General features: G+C 40.6%; 1 protein-coding gene across 6 annotated transcripts in view; it reads right to left on the bottom strand.

The window, feature by feature from the left end:
* Positions 1 to 24491, bottom strand: part of Gk (glycerol kinase) — an 83042-nt gene that overhangs the window by 39178 nt on the left and 19373 nt on the right. For 3 of the 6 annotated variants that reach the window (XM_075957040.1, XM_075957039.1, XM_075957042.1), the window contains exons 4-8: positions 16070 to 16147; positions 9436 to 9519; positions 5882 to 5958; positions 2875 to 3012; positions 286 to 395 (exon numbers count right to left, since the gene is read on the bottom strand). In XM_075957040.1, the coding sequence (XP_075813155.1) occupies positions 286 to 395; positions 2875 to 3012; positions 5882 to 5958; positions 9436 to 9519; positions 16070 to 16147 (487 nt within the window). The remainder of the gene's footprint in view (positions 1 to 285; positions 396 to 2874; positions 3013 to 5881; positions 5959 to 9435; positions 9520 to 16069; positions 16148 to 24491) is intronic. The other 3 variants (XM_075957043.1, XM_075957041.1, XM_075957044.1) reach the window with 1 other exon arrangement.

The raw sequence follows: 24491 nt of genomic DNA, 5'->3' as shown, positions 1-24491 counted from the left end.
CATTAAAAAAAACCCCACACAATAGAAGCTGCCTGTGGTGGTGGTTCATACTTATAATCCCAGAACCAGTGAAGCTGATGCAGAGGAATCACTATGAATTCATTAGCCTAGACCAAAAAAATGCCTCCCAAAACAACAAAACAAAAACCCACATACAAACACAGACTAGCGTACTGTAGTTGAAATATAATAATAACTGTTAGTATAGGAAGATTTAGAAACTCAGTAAATAGTGTATACGAAAGTGTATAGGGAGACCTACATTGAGGCCAAAACATAACTTACTCGCAGAGCTCTTTATCCCATTCCAAAGAATGAATGTTAAAAAGCATCGTCCTGCTTGCATTTGTTACATCTGTACAGTGGACACCCCCATTGATGCCTCCTGTCAAACTCTGGACAGAATGAAAGGGACACGTTAACTCTGAACGAATCTACAGTTGTATTTATATGTTATCAAGGGCAATTATTACCAGCAGAGCACATAAAAAAAATGGAAGAACCAAACATTTCAATTATTGAGGTTTCTGCAGCATTCGACAGAAATACAATCTGAGCTACACATGTAATTTTGAAATGCCTGGTAGCTGGACCAGCTAGATGGCTTATCAGGAAAAGGCACATGCTGCCAACCTTGATGGCCCTGAGTTGATTCCTGGAACCCACACAGTAGAAGGAGAGAACTGACTCCCACAAGTTGTCCTCTGACCGCCACACACGTCATGGCAGGCACTCACACCCCCCCCCCCCCACATACACACAAATGTAATTTTACAACATTGAAAACACACAAAGAAATAGAACTATAAATTGTACCTGTAATTCCTATATTCATATTATTTAGTCGATACATTTAAAATAACATTTGAACATATAATCAATAAAATATTATTAATACATTTTATCTTCTCTTTTGTCTTAAATCTGTAGAATCCAGAGTGTATTTTATATTCACAATATACTCTAGTTAGGATTGACAACCTCATGTGGCTACTTTAATGCAATTCTAGTTAATTTTTGATTTAAAAAAAAAGTATTGTTTTTAATCTTCTATCTTTGGAAAACTAAGAGTCTTATAAAATTTGATGAGGTGGAATGTTGCCTCCAACGGTTTACAGAAAACCTTTTACATGCATGTTTTCTCTTTCAATTACACACCTTTGTGTGCACATCCTAAAAGCAGAGTTTTAAGTCCTCTATAACACCTCCAGAAGCAATGCTGACATCCTTCACATGGAAACAGTAAGAGGTAAGAAAAGAACAAATGGAGACAAACAGCATCCCACTGGGCATAGTCCCAAAATGTGCCCTCCTGTCTGCTGCAGCTCCTAGTTCCCATATCCTCTGTCATTCAGCTTCGAGGCAATTGCTAGAGCTACTCATTCAACTGTAAAAAAACAGTTGGCCTCTACAGAACATAAAGTATGCCTTCCCTGGCCAGGCAAGGACAGGGTGGTGAAGGCAACCCTTCCAGAAAGTATTGTGAAAGACCTGCTATACGGAGTCCATAAATGAGAATAAGACAATACTGGCTTGAAGCTCCCCCAGATGGTGAAAAAGTTCCTCATATAGTATTTGTGGAGTAATGTGTTTGGAATTATGTGAGTATAGTTGAAGCAAGATCAGCACAAAGTGTACGATCTTACAGTTGGCTTACTGTTGGAGATGTTAATCACAGTATTGACTGTTTTGGGACACAGTAACAAAAATGGCTAAAGGGATAAAAAGGGAGAGAGAATAGGAACCACAAAAGGACATATACTTTAAAGATATATATTGTGGGGCTAGAAAGACGGCTCTGAAAAGACCATTTGCTGCTCTTCCAGGGGACCCAGGTTCAAGCACCAGCACCCACACTTGAGTTCACAACTGTACCAACTCTAGTCCCAAGGAATCTGACACTCTCTTCTGGTCTCAGAAGACACTGTATACACATGGTGTACCTAGATAAATACAGGCAACATACCCATAAACACAAAATAATGAAATAATTTTTAAAAAATCAAAAGATCTACTTTGCAAGCCAGGTGTTATAGCATACACATTTAATTTCAGCACTTGGGAAGCAGAGGTAGGTGGATGTCTATTATCTGCATAGCAAGCTCTAGCTAGGTCACCCAAGGCTACATAGTGAAATCCTGTTAGAGAGAAAGAGAGATAGACAGACAGACATAGAGACAGAGATAGATGGGAAGTCACTGGATATAGTGACACATGTCTGCATCTCAGGATTCAGGAGACAGATGTCAGAGGATTGGACAAGTTCAAGTCTAATAGGGTCTATGCAGTAAACTTCAGGCTGGTCAGGTCTATATCCTGAGATGCTATCTCAAAAGGCCAAAACAACAAAATAATGTGTCATATAAATATCTAAACTGTTCATTTCTACTGACCTGTGTTCATCTCTGGACAAAACATTTTAACATAAACTTCCGTTATGATTTTCTTTCATATCCTGGCATGATTTCACAAGAGAAAGCTATAAAACATTGACCATGAAGGAGAAAAGTAGCTGAGGCATTTTTACTGTATAAAATAGTTATTTCTTCTAAGAAATGGCTGGTGTGATAGAATGAAATGATGGGTATGAGAGAAAAGCTACCTAAATTGCTTTCCCAAGTGATAAGAGCTATGAAATATGGTTTTGTAACTATCTTCTGCTGTCACTCAAATAAAACAAGAAAAGAAAGAAGGGAAGTCGACAAAATTGCCTCTCAAATGGAGATAGACATTCTGCTGCTTTGAGTAGTTGTTCCTCAATAATGATGCTAAATTAGATTCCAAATGTTGGTAAAAAAAAATAGTAGGTAGGACAGTTAAAAAAAAAAAAATCCCCCAAAACATTCTCTGTGCATACATTACATTGAAACATACCCAAATGAGCCATGAATCAATGGTCCCAAAAAGAGCTCTATTTTCTTCAACAGCCTTTTGAACCTTTCTCACGTTGTCAAGGAGCCAGCGAAGTTTCACTGCACTGAAGTAAGTGCTAAGCGGAAGGCCTGTCTTGGACTAAAAGAGTTATAAAGTTCGGTCAGGAAATTGTACTCACCACAGTTTAAAACAAAACCTCTAAAGAAAACAACTCAGCAAAATACAAATTGACTTAGTGTCTCTAAAAGCAATCCCATAGGCTTTCAAACGAAAGTACTTTTCCTTTCCCATGGTGCAGAAAAGCATGTTCATGACCAAAGAGCATAGCAGCTATATTTGCAGTTCAAAGAGTATCCACGTAAGCAAAGTAAAGAGACAACGACATGACACATCATCTTCCTATTAGATGGTGACCGTGCAAGGTCGTTTCACAGTAAGCTGCCTACCTGCAGATCCTAAACCAAAATTCTGCACTTGATTGTTCTTTTCATGGTAGACTGTGAATTTAGCAGTAATAAATTAATAACAACAGCAAGAAGATTATTTTGAAACACATAAATGAATAACATACTATATTTATCTATACTTACATGCGCAGACAGGCAGACATATTCAAATATCAGAGTAATACAAACTTAGTGGAAAATAAATGCAGCAAAGCTCAATGACATGCCAGATTAAAGCAATACAGAACTGCTGTACATAAGAAAGCAGCTGGCTTACGTCAGCAAATCCAATGAGTGGAAGAAAAGGACTGGGGAAAGGCTAAAGGGTAAAAATGAACTCGTGTGCTTATTGATCTTTCTTGAGAATAGGTGAGGTCCAATTATTGTTAGCATATTAAATATTAAATTTCTTTATAAAGTTCAAATAAAGGGATTAAAGATGTAATTGAAGTAATATAAAAATGATGCAATTAGTTTTCTCTCCTAATCCTATTCCTTATTCTTATCAGATGAATATACTTCATGAGAAAACGCAAATCACAGTTAATGCGCTGTACTGGTAGGTGCCTATTTTTATGAATTTTTAAGAATGCTGACGAGTCCCGAGCACCTGTAGGCAGGCAGCGAGCTCTGGGAGCAGCCAGTCCCATGGCAGAGACTTGCGGGTTCCCAAGAGAGCCACCCAAGCGGGCGGCTGTGAGCCTGGCAGGTCCGGAGCCACTAGCGGGTCCCCGGTGCCCAAACTCCGGAGCCGCTTGCAGCGGTGTTGCAGCAGGAGGACAGGAGACAGAGACATGGAACAGACACAACATGTTGAATATTTATTCAGGGGGTTATGGAGGGGAAAGGGAGAAGGTGGAGAGAGAGAGAGAGAGAGAGAGAGAGAGAAAGGAGGAGGAGGAGGAGGAGGAGGAGGAGGAGGAGGAGGAGGAGGAGGAGGAGGAGGAGAGACAGAGAGACAGGGAGGCACGCATGAACACCAAGAGAGGACAGTAAGTGAGATTCAAGATGGCAACGAGAGGTCAGAGGTTGGGGGTGGGGTGGGCATAGCTTGTCCCTTAAAGGGACCAGAGACCAAAAGAATAACACCTATAATCTCATCATTTGAGAGACAGATGCAAAAAGATTGCTGAGGAGCTGTAGAAATGGCTTAACAGTTAAAGGCACTGGCTGCCTCTTCCAAAGGACCCTGCTTTGGTTCCCAGTATCCATATGGTGGCTAATAGCTGTCTGAACGTCCTGTCGCAAGGAATGTGATACCCTCTTCTTGTCTCGGTGGGCACCAGACATGCGTACAGTGCACAGCTAATACATGCAGGCAAAACACCCAGACATATAAAATAAGATAAAATAAAATGTAATGTATAAAAGAGGACTGCTGCAAGTTTAAGGCTGGCTTGGTATATACAGTGAGCTCCAAGTCAGCCAGGACTATACAGTAAGACCCTGTCTCAAAAAATGCTTTCAAATGTTTTTACAGAAAAAAAATTGTTCATACAATCTATTCTGATCACAGTTCCCTTCCCATAACTGCTCCTAGATTTTCCTCACTCAACTCCATGTGCGTTCTCTGTCTCTGTCTCTCTCGTAAACAAACAAGCAAACAAACAAAAACCTACAAACCGTAACTGGAAAACAATAATATTCTTAAATATTTTAACTCCACTAGCAAATTAAAAAATTTAAGGTTTCTAGCTTTCTTTTGGGTTGTTGGGGCAAAGAGTATCAGTGCTCAGAAATAATAGAAAACATATGGAAATATTATTTGACTTGCAAGGTCATCCCACAGAGGCATAAAATGTTCTCAAGAAGATCTTGCAAACCTAATAGACAGTGTTAAAATGGTCAGACAGGAATGTGAACATTGCCTGCAGCGGCAAAGCAGGGAGCACTACACAATCTCTGAAGCTCAGTGCAGAGGCTGGGAGGCAGGGTTATGCAGTGTGGCAAAGCAAACAAAATGAGGAATAAATGAGCAAGACAAACCTGAATACTATCTATGTTTCCTTTCTCACTGAATCCAGCTTACTAAGAACTCAAAAGCACTCAGAACTTTCTTCAGTGGCCAACAGAGAACTATGCTGATGGATTCTGAAAGTATGGCTGAATTAAAGAAAGCACCCCTGCCGGGCGATGGTGGCGCAAGTCTTTAATCCCAGCACTCAGGAGGCAGAGGCAGGAGAATCTCTGTGAGTTCCAGACCAGCCTGGTCTACAGAGCTAGTTCCAGGACAGGCTACAAAGCCACAGAGAAACCCTGTCTCGAAAAACAAAAAACAAAAAAAAAGGAAGCACCCCTTGGGGAATATGATTTAAGCTACTGGAACAATATGATCTCTACCAGTCTGTCCTCTTGGGGTATTGTTACTTCATTTCCCCAGAGAACAAGAAAGACAGGTGAAGGCCTGATTTGACCACAGTTATCTAAAAGAAATAGTCTATAAGTTGTATAAAATAACCATTGTACCACAGGTTGTCAGACTGAGATAGTCTGTCTCATGAAATCAGTGAACTTTTTTTAAATACACATTCTTACAGTGCGCTTCTGAAGAGATTTCTTACCTTGACAAAGTTATTATTTCCTGGAATTCTTTTACTAAGGTTCTCAACGGTAGACTGGGTTCTTAGGTCGAGCCACACTATAGATCAAAATATAACAATACATATAAAAAACTTCATAAGCATGAGAACTTAGTGAAATCACTGTCACAGATAAGAGACTGATTAGTTTCCACAAGCAATTAAAATGCTAGAGATTTTAAAGGACAGAAATTAGAAAATTAGAAATAAATAGACATACTGTTAGAAGAAAATATATTTACAGAGGAGAATTGAAAGCTTTTATGCAAAATTACAGACCAAATTATAGGACCAATATAAACCTTGGGCTTTTATTTTGCATTATTTTTACAGGAAAAAAAACTACAAGAAAGTATTTAGAGTAAGGATTTTCTAAACACATAAGTGGAGAGAAGACCTAAAAGCCGGGCAGGCTAGTTGGCAGTGCAAAATGCACAGCTCAGGATAAAATAGATATCATAGAAACCTTGGGAGAAGAGACGGTGACAAGTACTAAGTAAGCAGAGAACCTGATGGGAAGCTTTTTTATAATAAAGTCTTTTGAAGGATGCAAGATCTGAAATCGTTACAGGATTTTCTTTAATTACAATCCATTTCTTTGCTGGACTACACGGGGAAAAACTCTACTTTAATGGACCACCATTTTCTTTATAAATTTCTGTTATCTGCTTTCTGACCTCCAAGGGGAAAATATCTCATTTTGCTTTGGGGCAGAAGCTTGGGAGGCAGAATGCACTAAAAAGGGTAAAATAGACTGCATAAGTGATCAGACACCAGCTTTGCTATTTTATTTAAGAGACAAGGTCTAGCCGGGCGATGGTGGCGCACACCTTTAATCCCAGCACTCGGGAGGCAGAGGCAGGCGGATCTCTGTGAGTTCGAGACCAGCCTGGTCTACAAGAGCTAGTTCCAGGACAGGCTCCAAAGCCACAGAGAAACCCTGTCTCGAAAAACCAAAAAAAAAAAAAAAAAGAGAGAGAGAGACAGGGTCTATTGTATTTAACTTTTATAGTTTTTAATCTACTCACGGTATATGAGTATTTTTAGGATGCTAACTATGCTCAGATGCTTCCTGAAAAGAACTCAGGCCAATAGTTTATTTAAAGGACTCTAGGGGAAATAATGCAAGCTTGCACACTACACTTTTGAATGCTGACAGGTACCTAATTTGATTTGTTTAACTGTGTTTTTCTGATCTCTTCATTTAAAATCAGTTCTTTCCTATAATAAATTTCTATAAATTCTAGTTATCTAAATAGCTCTGAGCTTCATTTTGATAGTACTAATTCCCATGAGATTTAAGCTGGAGACCAGGATACAATACTGGGTTTTCTCGGTATAAAAAGCAGGAAGCAAATGATCCACATGACAACCAAGAAAATAGGAGGATAGTAAAATCCATGAAAATAGAAGGCCTATAGGTAAGATCTGCATTTGGTGCCCAGCACCTACTCCTCTTGACCCCAGAAGCATCATCTCAAATTCCCTTTGGGGATTTAGATTTCCATAATCCTTAGCCATGCGGTTTAAATAAGAAAATTCCCTATCCCAAGTTCCAGGGTAAGGTATGAACCCTAAGTTCTTACACAAGGGATTCCTTGGCCAAATCACTGAACTGAGATTTATGTTCAGCCTTCAATTGTCATTTCTCTGAGCAGCGTTTGGCACTGAGTGATTTGGGCCTGCTATTTTCATGACGGGAGATCTGAGTCTATCATGGCAGGAGCCACCTCCAAAAAGATAGACTTCAGGGGGACACCAGTGACCCTCTGTATTCAGAACCAATCAACACCTAAACTAAGCTACCACTGGGTGGCTAGATCCATTAGCAAAAATTGACTTGCTTTTTTTTTTCACTTGACTAAGTTGGAGCTGAGTGTTCTATAAAAATGTCAGGGCACAAACCATTAGCAATATCAACAGCCATGGCGAGTCAGCTACCTTTTACATAGTAATAGTACTGAGTGATGTTGACAAAAATAGACTTTCCTCACAGACAAGCAGCCTTAGCAGATGTTATTGGATTAACAGGAGTAACTGGGGAAAGTGGAAGGATTCAGAAGAGAGGTTTTAAATCTGCGATTACCAAGCGCATCTCAATGCTCAGTTTTTTGAACTACAATCAGCTATGAGTTTAAAAAAAATTTAGTGAGTTTTGATTACCTCTTCAAAAAATGAAATGGTAGATCAGGACAGCAAATACTAGAGTTCATTGTACTTGGTAGGATTAAGATTGATTTGGGCAACACTTGTTTTATCTATATGGGCTTGATGAATCAAGAGAGGAGCTTTCTGGTCTCCTCTTTGATAATATAAACCTCCTACATCTGGTGCTCTCCCTCTTTCCCTCTGTCTCTTCTCCTCCCCTCCACCCTGGCTGTCCCAGAAAGGGTAGAGATGGAACAGGGAACTTTGCAAAGGCCAGCCAAATGCTCTCCGCTGACTCTACACCAGCACTCCTTGCTGACTTGCATCTCAATGGACACAACACTTACTGAGGAGCTGAAGGATAGGCCCCATACTCCACGATTCTAGGACAGTAGAGCTGTGAAGAGAACCTACAAATTTGTCTTTAAGTAAGTGCCTTCCTTTCCAAAAACCACTACCAGAACTCCACAGCGGCGGTTCTTTCTTAGGAAGCATAACAGAACCACCTCGAAAACTTCAAACTTATCTAACCATAACTACCTTGGGCCAGGCCTATGCCTAAGTACTTTTCTATGAGTATTCCAAATTTTCCAACACAATACTAATAAATAATCTTTCACAGGGCATGTTCTTTAGAGTATTTATGTGCTCCAAATAATTAATTCAAAACCAAATCAAACGCTGACAATACGGTAGCACTAGGAATCTCAGTGGGCCAATGACTTTATTGCTCTTTCACGAAGACTAGTTAACCAGACTTGTAGTTATGCTTGACAACAGTGGTATCCAGAGAGTTAAATCCTCACTTCAAAGAATCGAAACACTGAATGTACAATCATGAAACCAAAGCTCTAGGTTTGGCTTTGCTATCAACAAGCTTCGTGACTTATACAATTTTTCAAACCCATCTTGTCCCAGATCCCCTACATATTAAATAAAGATGCTGGAGTGGATGGCATCTAAAGTCCTTCTCCTTGCACTGTTCCAGGATTGCAGAACGCTGCCATGATATTTACTTTGTTTCTTCCAACCAGAGAGTATATGGCATAGAGTATATGGAATGAATTAGTACAAATGGCAAAGAAAAAGATGTCAGTGGTTGTTGATATACTACCAAAGCAATTCACAAATGTTCAAAATTAATGGAATTAAGAACAAAACAATTAGAAAACTCATTATAGAAGCTAAGATGGCAGAATTAGATTTGCAGAATAAGAGATCAAAAAGCCAAAGAGAAGACCCCCAAGCTGGAGGACTAAGCCCCTTGTGTAGGTCATTTCTGAGATCAAAAGAAGTGACAGATCCAGATCTGGCAGCGGCAGTCAATTTCCCCCCAACATGTCTGAGTTGGAAGGTCGGGAAGGGAGCAGTAGCCAGAGCACCAATACCTGAGGAAGAACCAGCAGCTGGAACTGGAGAGCCAGAGGGGACAACGGCAACTGGAACTGAAGAGCCAGGAGAAACTGGAGCAGCTGGAGCATTAGGAGAAATAACGGCAATTCATGCTAGAGACAGCCAGGTTCAAGGTCTATGCACGCTTGTTTGGAAACGATAGATCACTCGGGCAAGTTCCTCAGCATGAATGTGTTTTCTACACGTGTGGATGTAGAAAAAGAAATGGAAGAGACCTGGAGTAGAAGGGAACGAAGGAAATCTGGCCGGAATGTCTGGTTCACTAGCACTTTCCGTGTGGATGAAGACATGGAAGTATGTGTTTCTTGTTCAGAAAGATTCTTCCCCACTTGGCAACACACGTGCATCTTAGTTCAAAAAAAAACCACTGAACTCCAATCATGCATGAGAGCACATTTTCAGGGGGTGTTCAAAGAACATGCTCCAGTCCCTGCTGTGGTCTTCTACTGCAGGCCATGAAAGAGCTATCTTGGGAAGGCACAACCCCAAGAAAGTACTTTTCTCATTGGGTTGCTGCAAGTAAAATCCTTCCCACAGACAGGAACAGCACTGTCTACTGGGAATAGGGAACTGCTAATTCTTAAAGTTATAAAATAATATATAGTGGGGAAATAAACTCTATGGAGTGCAGACTACTATACAAACTCCTTCTAAAAGGTATTAATGGCCTTATTTAGACTAAGTAAATAGAAATTTCAATGCTCCGGACCATCCAATGAATAGTATACAAAATAATTTGGATGGTGTGAATAAAGTCACATCTAATATATTTAGTTTGCCTTTATAAAAGAGTTTTATGAATGAAAAAAATGTAGTTGCGGGCTGGAGAGATGGCTCAGTGGTTAAGAGCATTGCCTGCTCTTCCAAAGGTCCTGAGTTCAATTCCCGGCAACCACATGGTGGCTCACAACCATCTGGAATGAGGTCTGGTGCCCTCTTCTTGCCTGCAGACATACACACAGACAGAATATTGTATACATAAATAATATAAATAAATAAATAAATATTTTAAAAAAAATGTAGTTGCCTCAATCTCTATGAGCCATTTTTTAGTGATATACACAGTACAGAAGATATCATTATCTTTAGAAGAAATCGAATAATAAATCAGAAATCTGCACAATTTTGGCTAACCATCACAACAAGAAGCAATAAACACATCTAAGAAAATGAAAACGGAAAAATCCCTAGGAGTCACCTATATCTGGCTGGCTAAGCACAGAGCAAATTCATCTCCTGTGAGATGGTTTGGCCTGGTCTGTTTGTACTGTGCTAAGATGAAGGGGAGGCTCCATGCTATCCAGCACACCATAAGCAACGACCATCAGAGGTTTACGAAATGTTACTGGCTTCTTCCCCTTCATTGATGTAAGAATTGGAAATGCCAGTAGGTAAGCCATTAATTAAGCTGGTTGAAAGGTCATATACAAGGGAGAAGAGACTATGCCCCTCATTCAATGACATTTTCAATAACAGATGGAGCCAAAAAAAAATAGTGAGTAGGAAAGGCAGCAAAATTAAAACCTATTCATCTCCTTCCGTGTGTGTGTGTGTGTGTGTGTGTGTGTGTATGTGTATGCATATGTATACAAATGCATATGCATGCAGAATCTGAAATCAGCTTTAGCTGTTAGTACATAAAAGCCAAAATGCCAAGACAGACTTGAGTGCCTGAGAAGTAGTGCTGCAAAATGACAGTCCTCCTTAGATACTGCAATAGAGTATACTTTACTAAGGCTAATATAGATCAGAATTTATATATATATATATATATATATATATATATATATATATATGGACATCTAGCAGTAGGTTATATATAGCTATGGGACCCACTGAATTTTCACCTCTGTTTACAATTGGAAAAGATACTAGTAAGCACACAGCTTTATTGCAAATAAGCATAGCCTTTATCAGTATTTGATTTGTTGGATAAACCTATGCCATGGCCACCACTGAATCCTATGACTCTTCTATCTTATTTTCTCCATTACTATACTAGAGGTAAATATATTCACTATTTACCACACCTATAGGAAAAAAGAAGGCCGCATGAAAGGGACTTTCTCTTCATTTTTATTACATTGCCCATTCAGTGTGTGTGTGCGCATGCGTGCGTGTGCCCAGCATGTGTGTGGAAGTCATGTGACACTTGCAAAGTTGGTTCTCTCCTTCCACACATTCATCCCAGGCCTCAAATGCAAGTCAGTAGGCACCCAATGAGCCACCTCGGGCAATTTTAAAAAAGAAATATACAAACTTTCCTTCTCATTCACCCGTTCATTATATTGTTCGTCACTTATCCAATTCAGTTGAGTAAAAACAGGAAAATGAGAAGAATTGGCTAGAGTGACGGAGCTCTACAAGAGGAAGAAGAAAAGGAAGAAAAAAGACTGTTGGGAGCTGATTTTGTTGTTTTGTTTACAGTCATATAGCCTAGGCTGCCCTCAGACATACATCACTATTTATGCAATATGTAGACTGAATATATTTGAACTCCTAATCTCCCTGGCTCCATGCCCCAAGCAAGTACTTGGATCAATGTACCACCATGACTGTTTCGGACTGAATATAACAGAAAACAATCATAGCGAACTCCTAAGCCCCAAACTTGAAGGAATTAAGATGGAAAGCCTTTGGGAAATGACTAGGTCAACCACAGAGTCTCAGAGAGGGGATTAGTGCACTTGTCAAAAGGCTGCAAAGAGTTTGCTTTCCTGCGCCCTGCTCTCCTCCGTATGAAAACACAGGACAGGCAAAGGGGCCCTCACAAGACCAAATCAACTGGCACCTTGTTCTCAGTCTCGAAATTTTAACGTCCACAACTAGCAGAAACACAAATCTGCTGAAAAAGCCACCGAGTCTATGGTATTTTGGTTCTAGCAGCCTGAATGAACATAAAGAAAATGAAAAGCACACACATCAAGTTATGATATAAACACGCCAAAGAAGCTTGAACACAAATCCATGGGGCAATCTGATTCTGTTCCCACTAATCCCATCTGATCTTCCTTTTGAATAAAGCTGCTAAATATTTAATACCATGATGAGACTCTCAGCTGAAACCTACATGGATGGATAATACTTTGATGTTTCCCTAGATGAAATGGAGTTGGAGGAAGAATCTAACCTTGTAACGGTGAAGCAGTTTCTTTCTGATTGATTTCTATCCTCTAGTTCTCTTTCCATGTCTTCTAGCTCCCAAATGCCTACTCTTCTGAAATTTTTAAAACAATCTTATTTTACATACCAATCCCAGTTCCCTCTCCTTCCCGTCTGTCCTCCCGCTGCCCCCAACTTTCCTCCACCCACTCCCCATCCACTCCTCAGAGAGGGTGAGGCCTCCTATGGGGAGTCAACAAAGTCTGTTACCTCACTTGAGGCAGGACCAAGGTCCTCTCCCCTGTATCTAGGCTGAACAAGGTATCCCTCCGTAGGGAATGGGCTCCAAAAAAAGCCAGTTCATGCACCAGTGATAAATACTGGTTCCACTGCCAGTGGCCTCACAAACTGTCCACAACTCAAAACTATCACCCACATTCAGAGGGCCTAGTTCAGTCAGTCCGGAGTCTGAGCTCCCAGTTGCTAGGGTCAGCTGTTTCAGTGGGTTTCCTCATCATGGTCTTGAGCCCTTTGTTCATATTACTGCTACTGGACTCCAGGAGCTCAGCCCAGTGCTTACCTATGAATCTCTGTATCGGCTTCCATCAGTTACTGGGTGTAGGTTCTATAACAATTAAGGTAGTCATCAATCTGACTACAGCGGAAGGGCAGTTAAAGCACCCTCTCCACTATTGCTTAGATTCTTAGCTGGTGTCATCTTGAGGATTCCTGGGAATTTCCCTAGTGCCAAGTTTCTTACGAACCATATAATGGCTCCCTCACTCAATCAAGGTATCTTTTTGCTTGCTCTCCCTCTCTGTCCTTCCCCCAGTTCAACCTTTTCTGATCCCTCATGTTTTTCTCCCCTCTCCCCTAGCCATGCTCCCAATTCACTCAGGAGATCTTGTCTATTTCCCCATCCCAGGGGATCCATGTATATCTCTTTCAGGGTTCTCCTTGTTTCCTTAACCCAGACACAGAAAGACAAACATGGTATGTACTCATTCATAAGTGGATATTAGACACATTAGACAAATTCCTACTCTTAACTTGTGACACAAAGGTAAATGACAAGCCTCCTTGGTTTGTTGAGATATATTTAGGGGTCACCACAGAACATGGAACATACACAGATATCTAGCCACGCTTTTGAATTTCATTGTATATTCATTCCTATAATGAAATCATCCACAATTAGTTGAGATGAACATATCTGTGCTGAAAATTTTCAAATCTGCATTGAAAGCAATTTACCGCCAAGTGTGCTGGTGCATGGCAGTAAACTAAACACTCGGGAGGTGGAAGGAGGAAGGTCAGGATTTCAAAGTCATCCTTAGCTACAGAGTAGGTTCAAGACTAGCAAGGACTACATAAAACATTGGCTTAGAAACAAGCAAGGTCCATCAAGAGAGCTCAGGGGAGAAAAAGCGCTTGGTCCCAGTCCAGACAACTTGTGTTTGAGCCTTGATCTCTACAAAGTGAAAGTAAAAAACTGGCTCCAGCCAGTTCTCCTCTTTCCTCCACATGCCTGCCACAGAATGCAGGTTTGCCTTCTCCTGAGAATAACTAAATAAATGGAATAAATACATGGAAGAAAAACTTTCAAGCAAATCTTTCAAAACAATAAATAAATAACTTTCAAAACAATCTAATTTCTACTTGTCTAGAAAATAGCTTCATTCAGAAATTTAATATCTCATATAAAGCAAAAAGCTATTTTCCTCCTTTAATATTACCGAATTAACTCCCGTTCTCACAAACTCAAATTACTTTGTAAAATTTTTCTATCATGTCTTCTGTGAAACAGGGTTGGGGTTCTGTTATGGATGTAATACAGATTTTAAGCACAGTGAGTGCTAAGAGGCATTAAGGAAAAGAGAAACAGCCTAGAGAGCGGGCTTCTCAAAGAATAAAAATGGTCACCTCCTTCCTGCTTGGGAACTCTCCAGGGTAAGGCACAGGGTCGCACCTAGCCTGAGATGGCTTGCCAGTTTTTCTTCTCTTTTACTGCACTCTCTCAGGAACCAACTACAAGTTTCAGTTAATTGCTTTCACCGCACAGAAAAGTCCTGTCCTTTACCATAGACGTGTTTAGGTTTATGTTTTTTATTTGCATCCCCTTCCTGTTTGTGGGCCCATATTTCGATATGGCACAAAAGCCATTTCCCCGGTCCGAGCTGATCACTTAGCTCTGCAGACAAGCTGTTCTCTGCCCTTAACAAAAGCCAGGATGCCTGCTCCTAGCTTCTTTTGTTAAAATGTGGATTACCTGAGAAGAGATGTTTGACTGAAGCTGATGACTTAGGAGTTCAGATGTTTGGTGCTTCCTTCCTTTTGTAATTTGGAAGGTGTCTTATAAAGATGCTAATTCAGGGCCTACCTGACTGCTAGATGCAGACTTGACTTGAGCCCAGGCACCTGGTTGCCTAGATGATGGCGTAATGTGTTTTCCCGCTCAATTTGGTGTGGGTATATAAAATGTTTGGACAATAAACGGGGATTCTGGCCTTTTGCGTGATGACGGTGTAAGCTGTGTCGGTTCTTTTCCTCGCGACTCCGTTCCAGCCGGGTTAGGGAATCAGAGAATTTATGTTGGACCCTCATGGGCCCCAACACCTGTTTCATATTCCTTTCCTTCTTTTTGAAAATCAGTTTCCCTTCTTTATAACTTATTATAATAATCACACATTATTAGCTTTTCTTTTCTCATTTTGTTTGTTTCTTTTCATTTTGTTTGGTTTTTGAAAGAGTCTTCCTTTACAGCCCTAGGTGACCTAGGATGTACCGTGTAAGCCAGGTTGGCTCTGAACTTGAGACGATCTTCCTGCCTCAGTACTGGCATTTAAGGCACGTGCTGTCACAGCCAGCATGATTTGCTACTTGTGACAGAAATCTTTTAATGGTCACAGATTTAGAGGGCAACTTTCTTTTTAGGAAGGAGCAGTATCGTTTAGTGCTCTGCACCTGTCACGGGCTAAGGATAATACTAGCATCTTCTCAGACATTTACATCTAAGATGTCACACCCAAAGGTAAGATGCCTGAGACATTTGAGGTTTATATGCCCTAAAAAACAATTAAATCTATAACAGAAGCAGCTAAAATTCTGATAATTTATCTTAATAAGAGTTCAAATTTTTAGGTAGAAAGTACAAATATACAGATAGTTGATAGATAATTTTGAACACTTGCAATTTTGAATTTTCAAGATAGGAGGGAGAAAGATCTCTTCTAGATGGCAGAAACACAGTGGTGGGGGGGTCATCAAACACTTCTGGAATTACCCACCCTCTTATATGATACAAACCGTCAGCTGAAGGAGAGAGCAAGGGAGAGAGCTAATTCAGCACTTGAATAACTATGATCGGAAAAGTTTAAGAGAACTCTGCCGCCCACCTCCTCAGATTACAGGAAACATGAACATATAGTTTTCCAGTCAGATGACTGCGTGTTAACACCTTTGCGAATGGAACAAGGCCCTGTGCTGCACCTCGGCATGATGGCTTACCCACGGCATTGTAGAGAGGCTCTCCAGTCAGCTTGTCCCAGACCACCGTGGTTTCCCTCTGGTTGCTCACACCAATGGCTTTAACAAGAAAGTGAAACAGAAGGAAGGAGACAATTAAACATGTTAAATATTACTTCAGGATAACAGGAACAATGAACACTTCTTAAAAACTTGCGATTTTTTTTGAGACAGGGCCTCACTATGGAGCCTGGAAGTCCCTATGTAGACAGACTGACCTGGAATTAACAGAGACCAACTCCCCTACACACTGCCACTTCCGCCTCCAGCCTGCCATGATTAAAGACATATGCCACCATGCTCAGCCTTCCATCTGGAATATTTGTAGCGGTATCTGATTTTTTTTTCCTTAAATGCCCCTGGGAAAAATGAGCATGCAATGTACAGTTTTTAATTCTACAGAATCCTCCTACTGCACTTGAAGCACACGATGACATGGATCCATATCATTACGAAGAAAAGGTTCCAAATTGTCTCAAGGGAAGTAATAACTTCTCACATTTACAGTGACTAATTTATGATTAGGAGCAACAATGAACTAACTCATATGCTGACTACTGGTTACGAGAAAATTCCCTTCCTGTATGGGTACATATGTGCACGCATCATTTCCGGAAAACCGCCACAGTCAGGCATGGCAATAGGAATGCGTGTCCGCAACCCCAGTGTTTGGGAGGACGAGTGAGAAAGGAGGACCAGAAGCCACAGTCAGTCTGGGCCACATAGGAAATTTGAGGGCTACATGAGGCACTGTCTCAAGCCAGGCCCAGATGGCTCAGAAGGTAAAGATACTTGCCACACAAGTCTGATGGCTTAAGTTTCTGATCCTTGGAATCAAGATAAAGGAAAGGCGAACTACAAAGACTTCGTCAAGTTGTCCTGTGGCCTGCACACACGTCATGGTATAGACACACCCCCACCCCCACCACACGCTGTCTTTACAAATTTAAGCCAGGCAGTGGTAGCATATGTATGCCTTTAGTCCCAGCACTTGGGGAACAGAGACAGGTAGATCTCTGTGAGTCTGAGACTGGCTTGGTTTACAAAGTGCGTGTCAGGACAGACTCCAAAGCTACAGAGAGCCCTTATCTCGAAAACCCCCAAAAACATAATAATAAGAGGAAGCAATATTAAGGAAATATTCAGTAACACTTAGGCTCACCAAAGCCAAACAGCTGCTGTTTAAATTCCAATCTTAAGAGTCCCCTTATTTTGTCTCCTCGGAGTTTTATTTCTTGTAAATTCAAAGTCCCCACCTAATAATACATCCCCACACATTAAAGCAAATGTCTGGTAGAACTAAGTATTGAATAAAGGTCCCTCAGAGCTGCTGCCGTCATCAGCACTGAGTACAGAGTACAGTGACTGTTGCAGACAATGAGACTGCACTGAGCAGGCTGAGAGAAATCCTTGGCATCTCAGAGGGCACAAAAGCAGGAGCCCAGCAATGGGTGGCTACAGGGGAATATTGCGAAAGTGATATTTGCTTTAAAATGAAAACTTCACAAGTTGGCACCACAGGGAATTCCCAACTAAGAGTCCATTTCCTCATTGTTGATTTCCCTGTAAGTCAGCTGGCTGCTCTTTTTAGTCACAACCCCCTCTAGTCACATGTCCGTCACACAACCTTTCTTTATTGGCTCCTTCTGACTCATACTGAGAATCTAATCTAGAGCTATTTCCATCCGATTCTTTGGTCCAGGATTTCTCTCTAACCACTCCCTCTTTCTCCTCTGTCTTAATTTCATTCTTCCGTGCCAAGTGAAACTGCTTTCCTTGCAGACACCCAAAGTCCACGGAAATCGCTCTTCAGGATTCTCTTTGGGCCACACTTATCTTTATTACTGCACACAGGTCTAAGGCAAAGCCAGTGAGCTTTTTCTGTGACTCAACACATTGTTGTTTTACCCTAAAATCATTTTTAAGTTACATTATAATATATATGTATAATATATATATAATTTATTAAGAAGGGGGCTTGAATATGGAGGCCAGAGAACAACTTGCAGGACTCAGTTCTTACCTCCCACCATGTAGGGCCTGGAACTTGAACTCGGGTTGTAAGGCTTGACAGCAGGAGCCTTTAACCACTGAGCCATCTTAACCTGCCCAAATCATTACTTTTTAATTCTTTCTTTTGCAGAGTACCACATTCAGGCTTATAGTACGCACCATTCAGACACATATGAATGCTATACACATACACAAAATACACATTTCTTGGCCTCATGGGAATGTATTTACAGATATAATCATTCATATAAATAAAAACTAATGTGTTGGTCTTATGTCAATCGGGTTTAGACTTTACCTAATATTTTTAAGGGGTTTGTTTTCTGTTCAGTGACTGTTAGTAACACGATTAAACTCTTTAAAATCTAACAGCCAACGCCTAGCATGGTGGCTTGTGACTAAATTACAACACATTTGGGAGACTGGGATAGGAGGTTGGCTGTGAGTTTGAAGCCAGTCTCAGTACATAGCAAGCTCCAGACCAGTCTGAACTACTAGCCCGATCTTATCTCCTATCTCAAAGACAGACAGACAAACATAAAGCCACACATACATATAGATGAACAAAAAGTTATAACCACAATTAAGAAGATAGAAAAAGTCTTTGTTCTTAAATTCTTGAAGTCTTCGTAATTAGTGTCTAGACCATATTGTGGATGATGCGAATCCTTTCAAAAATCAAAACAGAGTAGGGATATAGCTCATGGATTATCATGGGTAGAGCCCTGTATAGAATCCCCAGCACTAAAATCAGTAAATAATGCTTTATTTAATCATTGTAAAGCATTTTGGAATAAGAACTGATAATGCACAGAGAAAACTAATAAAGCCTTTACAAAAACAGCTTTCTTGCTACTATAAGCACCATGTGGGAAGACGTATTAAGCTTTTCACAGTGAGTATGGTGGTATATTCCTATAATCACAGCACTTAAGAAGTTGAGACAGGAGGATGGAGTTTGTGAATTCAAAGCCAGGTACATAGCTAGTCTTTTTCTCAAAAAAAAAAAAAATCAAACCCTTTCTGCTTCTCAGGCCACCAAAAAACTGTGTAGTTTTACATGCAACATGTATATTAGAAAATTAGAAACGAGATATGGAAACTAGTGGAATATTATTTTGTAGAAAAAGGTGCCTCTCTGAGTCTATCATGAGGTTCACAAGTGTAAGATGTGACGGAGATTTGTGTGTTAGGGTGGAGGAGTAGATGTAGAGGTTTTCTTTTATCCTATCACCAAAATAACTGCTGAGAATGTAACTCCTGAAGATCTATTGCCTCGTCTTTGAAACAGTTTTTGCCCATCATTTAGAGAGAACATCTGGCATTGTAATTTTGGCTATGTAGTGTCTCCTAAAGTCCCATTAAAGTTAAACGTAACTGCCTAACACAGGCAGAGCAGCTACGGGCCCGCTTTAGGTTTAAACGTGCTATTCAACGAGAGAGTATTTTTTTAATTTAGAAGGCATTCTTCACTGTAGCTTAAATAAAAAAAAATATGGCGAGGGTGTCTAAGAAATGTGTCTCAATTCATAGACCACTCTGGCCTTGAACTCACAAGCACTCCTCTTGCCTAAGCCTCCCAAGTGCTGAGACTAGACATGAATGATGACATGCAACTTTGAAGTACGTACTTTTTGATAGATGAAGACAACTAAAATGAATGAGTCACGAATTTGTGAACGATATATAACCAGATATGATGAACTCTGATAATGATTATCAGACAAGACTAAATGATATTGCTCTCCACTGGCAAAGCTTATGTACTTATTGTGTAGAAAATACAAATTAAATGTTTTGTGAGATTATTATCAAAGTGGCCCAGGGAGAAAACTGGTCCAAGCGTTATAAAAGCAGTACTTTAAAGCCCTCTGCTAGTAAACAGCTACATGTCCTTCGGTCCTAGTTCCCCACTGCAGTTAAGGGAAGTTGCTTTAGGTGACTGCTGACCCTTTACAGCTTTTATAGCTTTGTTACCTATAGTTCTACATAAGAAAGCAAATCTTGTCTTTCTGATAACAATTTGGTAAATTATCTGGGGAAATTATCAGCAGCATGCCTGGCCTGGTATGGCAGGCATTATGGGATGTCCTCATCCTTAGCTACAGACTGTTGATTGCCAGGAAAGAATCACTTTGACTTGGTATGACTTTTATATTGGACAAATCAGTAGATCAACAAGATAGTTGCTTTAACCTCAGCACTTGGGAGGCAGAGGCAGGTGGGTGTTTATGAGTCTGAGGCCAGTCTGCTCTACATAGAGAGGCCCAAGAAAGCCAGGACTAAATATTGAGAAGGGGGAGGAGGAGGAAGAAGGGGGAGGAAGAAATAGGTACATGTTTAAGTCTTATGGACCAGTTATTCAAGTGCAAGACAAATTACTTGGTGAGGAACTGTGTCATCTTCACATACCCTATAAAACCCAGAAAGAGTTGTATACCAGTGGGCTCAGAAGGCCACCATATTACATTCCACCTTATATGTCAAGAAGGTAGAACAATGTCAATGCCAGGGTAAGTTATCCTGGACTCTATATTAAACATCTCTTTAAGCTGTGAAGTTTATTTTTGCCTCCGAGGTAATGACTCTTTTAACAACTGAGCACTAATGAGAACTGATTAATTATTCATATTGTTTCAGACTGTTAGAATATCCCCAAAGAAAGAATAGCAATCATTTTGATATACAGCTCACATAAATTTGGTGACTGCACTTCTATTTAGATGTAAGAATAGTGGGGCATGGTGGCGCATGCCTTTAATCCTGGCACTTGGCAGGCAGAGATAGGGAGAGGCAGAATTCTTCTCTTCTAGCATCATATCAGCCTGTGTGTTGCCATGATGACAATGGACTAAACCTTTGAACCCGTAAGCCAGTCCCAAGTAAATGTTTTCCTTTATAGGAGTTGTGCTCATGATGTCTCTTCACAGCAATAAAAACCCTGTTTTTATTTTGTGAGGACAAAGACAGAAGCTGATACAAGGGGTGGAATATTGCAGTGATATGCCTGACTGTGCTTTCATTTAGGGAAAAGTTCGTTTGGGACTTTGGATTAAGAAAGCAGTTCAATGCTTTAAGTGGTGTTAAATGGGCCATACTAGTAGGAACATAGAAGACAGTGGTGCTAAGGATGATTTGCTCAGCTCAAGAGGTTTCAGGGAAGACTGTTAAGATATGGCCTAGAAAATATTTTGTGATATTTTGGTAAAGATGCTTTCTGCCTTTGTGCAAAAAATCGGGCTGAGGTTAAATTGAAGAGGTATAGACAGCTTTGGCAGAGGACATTTCCAAACAACCTACCATTGACCATGTTGTGTGACTATTAATGGCCTGGCCACACCTACGCAGATCTATAATGAAAATGAACAAGCTGAACAAGGAAACTGTATACAAAATATACAGTTTAAAAAGAAAGGGAGTACCAGGAAATGTAATAGAACTAAGTCCAGTGCCCAAGAAGATAAGTTTAAAGAAAAGCCCCATCCTAAATGGAATAAAGGGATTGGTGACCTCAGGGCAAGACCCCACCCATCTAAGCTTCCGATTTATGAAAAATAATTAAGAAAATCTGATGACCAGGTGTGATGGTACATGCCTTTAATCCCTGCACTCTGAAACCAGAGGCAGGCAGATCTCTGAGTTCAAGGCCAGCCTGGTCTATAGCTCAAGTTTCAGAACAGCCAAACTGAGGCAATGAATGAAACTACCAAAATCAGAAAGTTGGTGAAAACGTATTTGAATGAACAGGCCATGTTCTAACCCCAGAGAGCAGCAGAATTGGGCAGATTTGGTCACACGGTTTTGGCTTTGAGTCAAGGATACAAGAAAGGGATTATGAAATCTCCCTCTGTGACTAAGGAAAGCTGATGAGGCCAGGCGTGTGGCAGAGCTGCCCCTGCATGGAAGTCCAGAGAAGCCTTTGTATGAAGCTGTGAAGGTGAAACCTGGACTGCCTTGGAGACAATTAAAATGTTGGAGATGTTAACGCCATGGGACACCTGCCAAGGTGAGTTGGTAACAGGGAGTGTAACCAACACAAAAGAAAAAAAGTATGTTGCAGTCAAGAAAGTTGAAAGGATTTGGAGATCTGAAGAACGCTCTGACATCAAACATGGATATGCTGAATTTGGAGTTTGTCCAGCTCGTTTTAAGTCTTGCTTTGATCCAATATTTACTCACTATGCTCTCTTTCCTCCTTTTTGGAAGAGGTGGGTTAAAGTTAAGAGACCGTCATGATTCTCAGAAGAGAGTTCAAACTTTGGATTTTAAGCAGTGTTGATAATGTACGAGACTATGGAAGGGGACGTTGAAGTTGGACTAATGCAATATTTCATTTTGATATGGCTGCAAGCCTATGGGAGCCAAGGAGTGTAATGTGCTGGTTTGAATGAAAATGGCTCCCACAGACTTATAGGAAGTGGCACAAGTAGGTGCAACCTTGTTAGAGGAAGTGTGTCACTGGAGGCAAGCTTTGAGATTTCATATGTTCAAGCCAGGCCCCTGCATCTCTCTTCCTGCTGCCTGCTGATCCAGAGGTAGAACTCTCAGTTCCTTCTCCAGCACCATGTCTGCCTGCATGCAGCCAAGCTTCCTGCCATAATGATTACAGACAAAACCTCTGAACCCATAAGCCAGTCCCAATTTAATGTTTTCCTTTATAAGACTTGCTGCTGTCATCTCTTCATTGCAATAGACTGACCATGTCTAAAAATCAAAGCCAACAGAAAATCAATAATAATAACAATAAAAGTGATCAAAAAATGTACTTAGGACAAAAATCTTAGGAGCATGGTCTAAGTCTTGAAGCCAAGAGGATATGAATCAAAACACCAAAAATGGACTATGGTTCCTTCTATTGGTAGTCAAACTACCTAAGTAAATAAATAAATAATAATTAAAAATTAAATGTGTGGCCGGGCGGTGGTGGCGCACGCCTTTAATCCTAGCACTTGGGAGGCAGAGGCAGGTGGATCTCTGTGAGTTCGAGACCAGCCTGGTCTACAAGAGCTAGTTCCACGATAGGCTCCAAAACCACAGAGAAACCCTGTCTCGAAAAAAAAAAAACCAAAAAAAAAAAATTAAATGTGTGTTTGCGTACACACACTGGGAAAAGTGGTGCATGCCTGTAATCCCACTACTTAGAAAGGAGGAGCAGGAGAATCACAGCAAACTCCAATCCAGACAGGTTTACTTATTCAGTGCTTGTTTCAATAAAAGTCAAACAAACAAACAAATCTCAAGAATACAATACAAGCTATAAAAGACAAGAAGCAGCAATGACCACATTGTGTTTCACACTATACAATGTTCCAGCAACCTTGGGTAGCTAGGTAACTTTTTCTCCCTGTAAAAATAATAAACAGCCAAGCAAGGATAGGTATTCTACCAGAAACTAGGAATTCATGGAGAAATCAGGCAGTGATTTCATAGAAATCCTATAAGTAATGTGTTTGGATTTCAAAAACTATTCCCCCAATCTATTCTTCCCCTTCATGTTTCTCTTCTCAACGAAAGGCATTCCCACCTACCTAGGAGCAATGCATAACCTGACAGAACAAAACAAAAGAAAACAAAAATGACCAGAAACTGAAGCATCATCTTTGACTCATTTCTTCCCCTTGCCCAACTACTCACTACACTACTCTCTCTCCTACCCTGGTAGGCAACCAGTCAGAAGTATTGGTCCTTCCTCCTTGCTTCTCTGCCACCGCTGTCAGTCAAGCCACCATCCTCTTCTACAGAAGCCTCACGGTGGTCTCCCCATCACAGTTCACTTTCTACACACCAGGTATGGAGCTGTCTCTAACTGCTGCCTCTGACACTAAAACCAACACTCAAGCTCCAAAACACGGTCAACAAGATGCCATTGATTCCTCCAGTTTCAGCGCCATGAAACCCCTTACCTCCCCACTCTATCCGCTCAACTTGTTTTTACTGTTCTTAGAACTTGTTGGTCTTCTTGGTGGCCCTAGCCTACCTCCATTTATTCTTACCTTGGGATCTTTACGTGCTTTACGTGCAGTTTTTTTTTCTTCAAAGATGTTTCTCCCATCACATGGCTAATCCCTCATGCCCCTTGAAATGTCAGTAAAATAATCACCTCCTCAGAGAAGACAAGCCTCAGAGAAGACAAGCCTCCCACGGCCACCTAATCTAAAGTAAGCCCTTGTAGGCACACCCTATCATGTTTTAATTTCCCATGTGGAACTCGTTAGTATCTGAAATGAACTTGTATTGTCTTCATTTGTTTTTCTTTGTTTTCATGAGAATAAAATATCTGTGTGAACAGAGACTGAATCTTGTTTATTGTTGCGCCCACAAGTTCTCACAAAAAAGGCTTACAGTGCATAAGCATTCAATTGTGAGCTGAAAGAATAAATTAATGAATGGG

The sequence above is a fragment of the Microtus pennsylvanicus genome, chromosome X (genome assembly GCF_037038515.1).
Source record: "Microtus pennsylvanicus isolate mMicPen1 chromosome X, mMicPen1.hap1, whole genome shotgun sequence".
Taxonomy (NCBI): domain Eukaryota; kingdom Metazoa; phylum Chordata; class Mammalia; order Rodentia; family Cricetidae; genus Microtus; species Microtus pennsylvanicus.
Note: the sequence above shows the minus strand (reverse complement) of the source record. Positions and strands in the feature narration are given on the sequence as shown.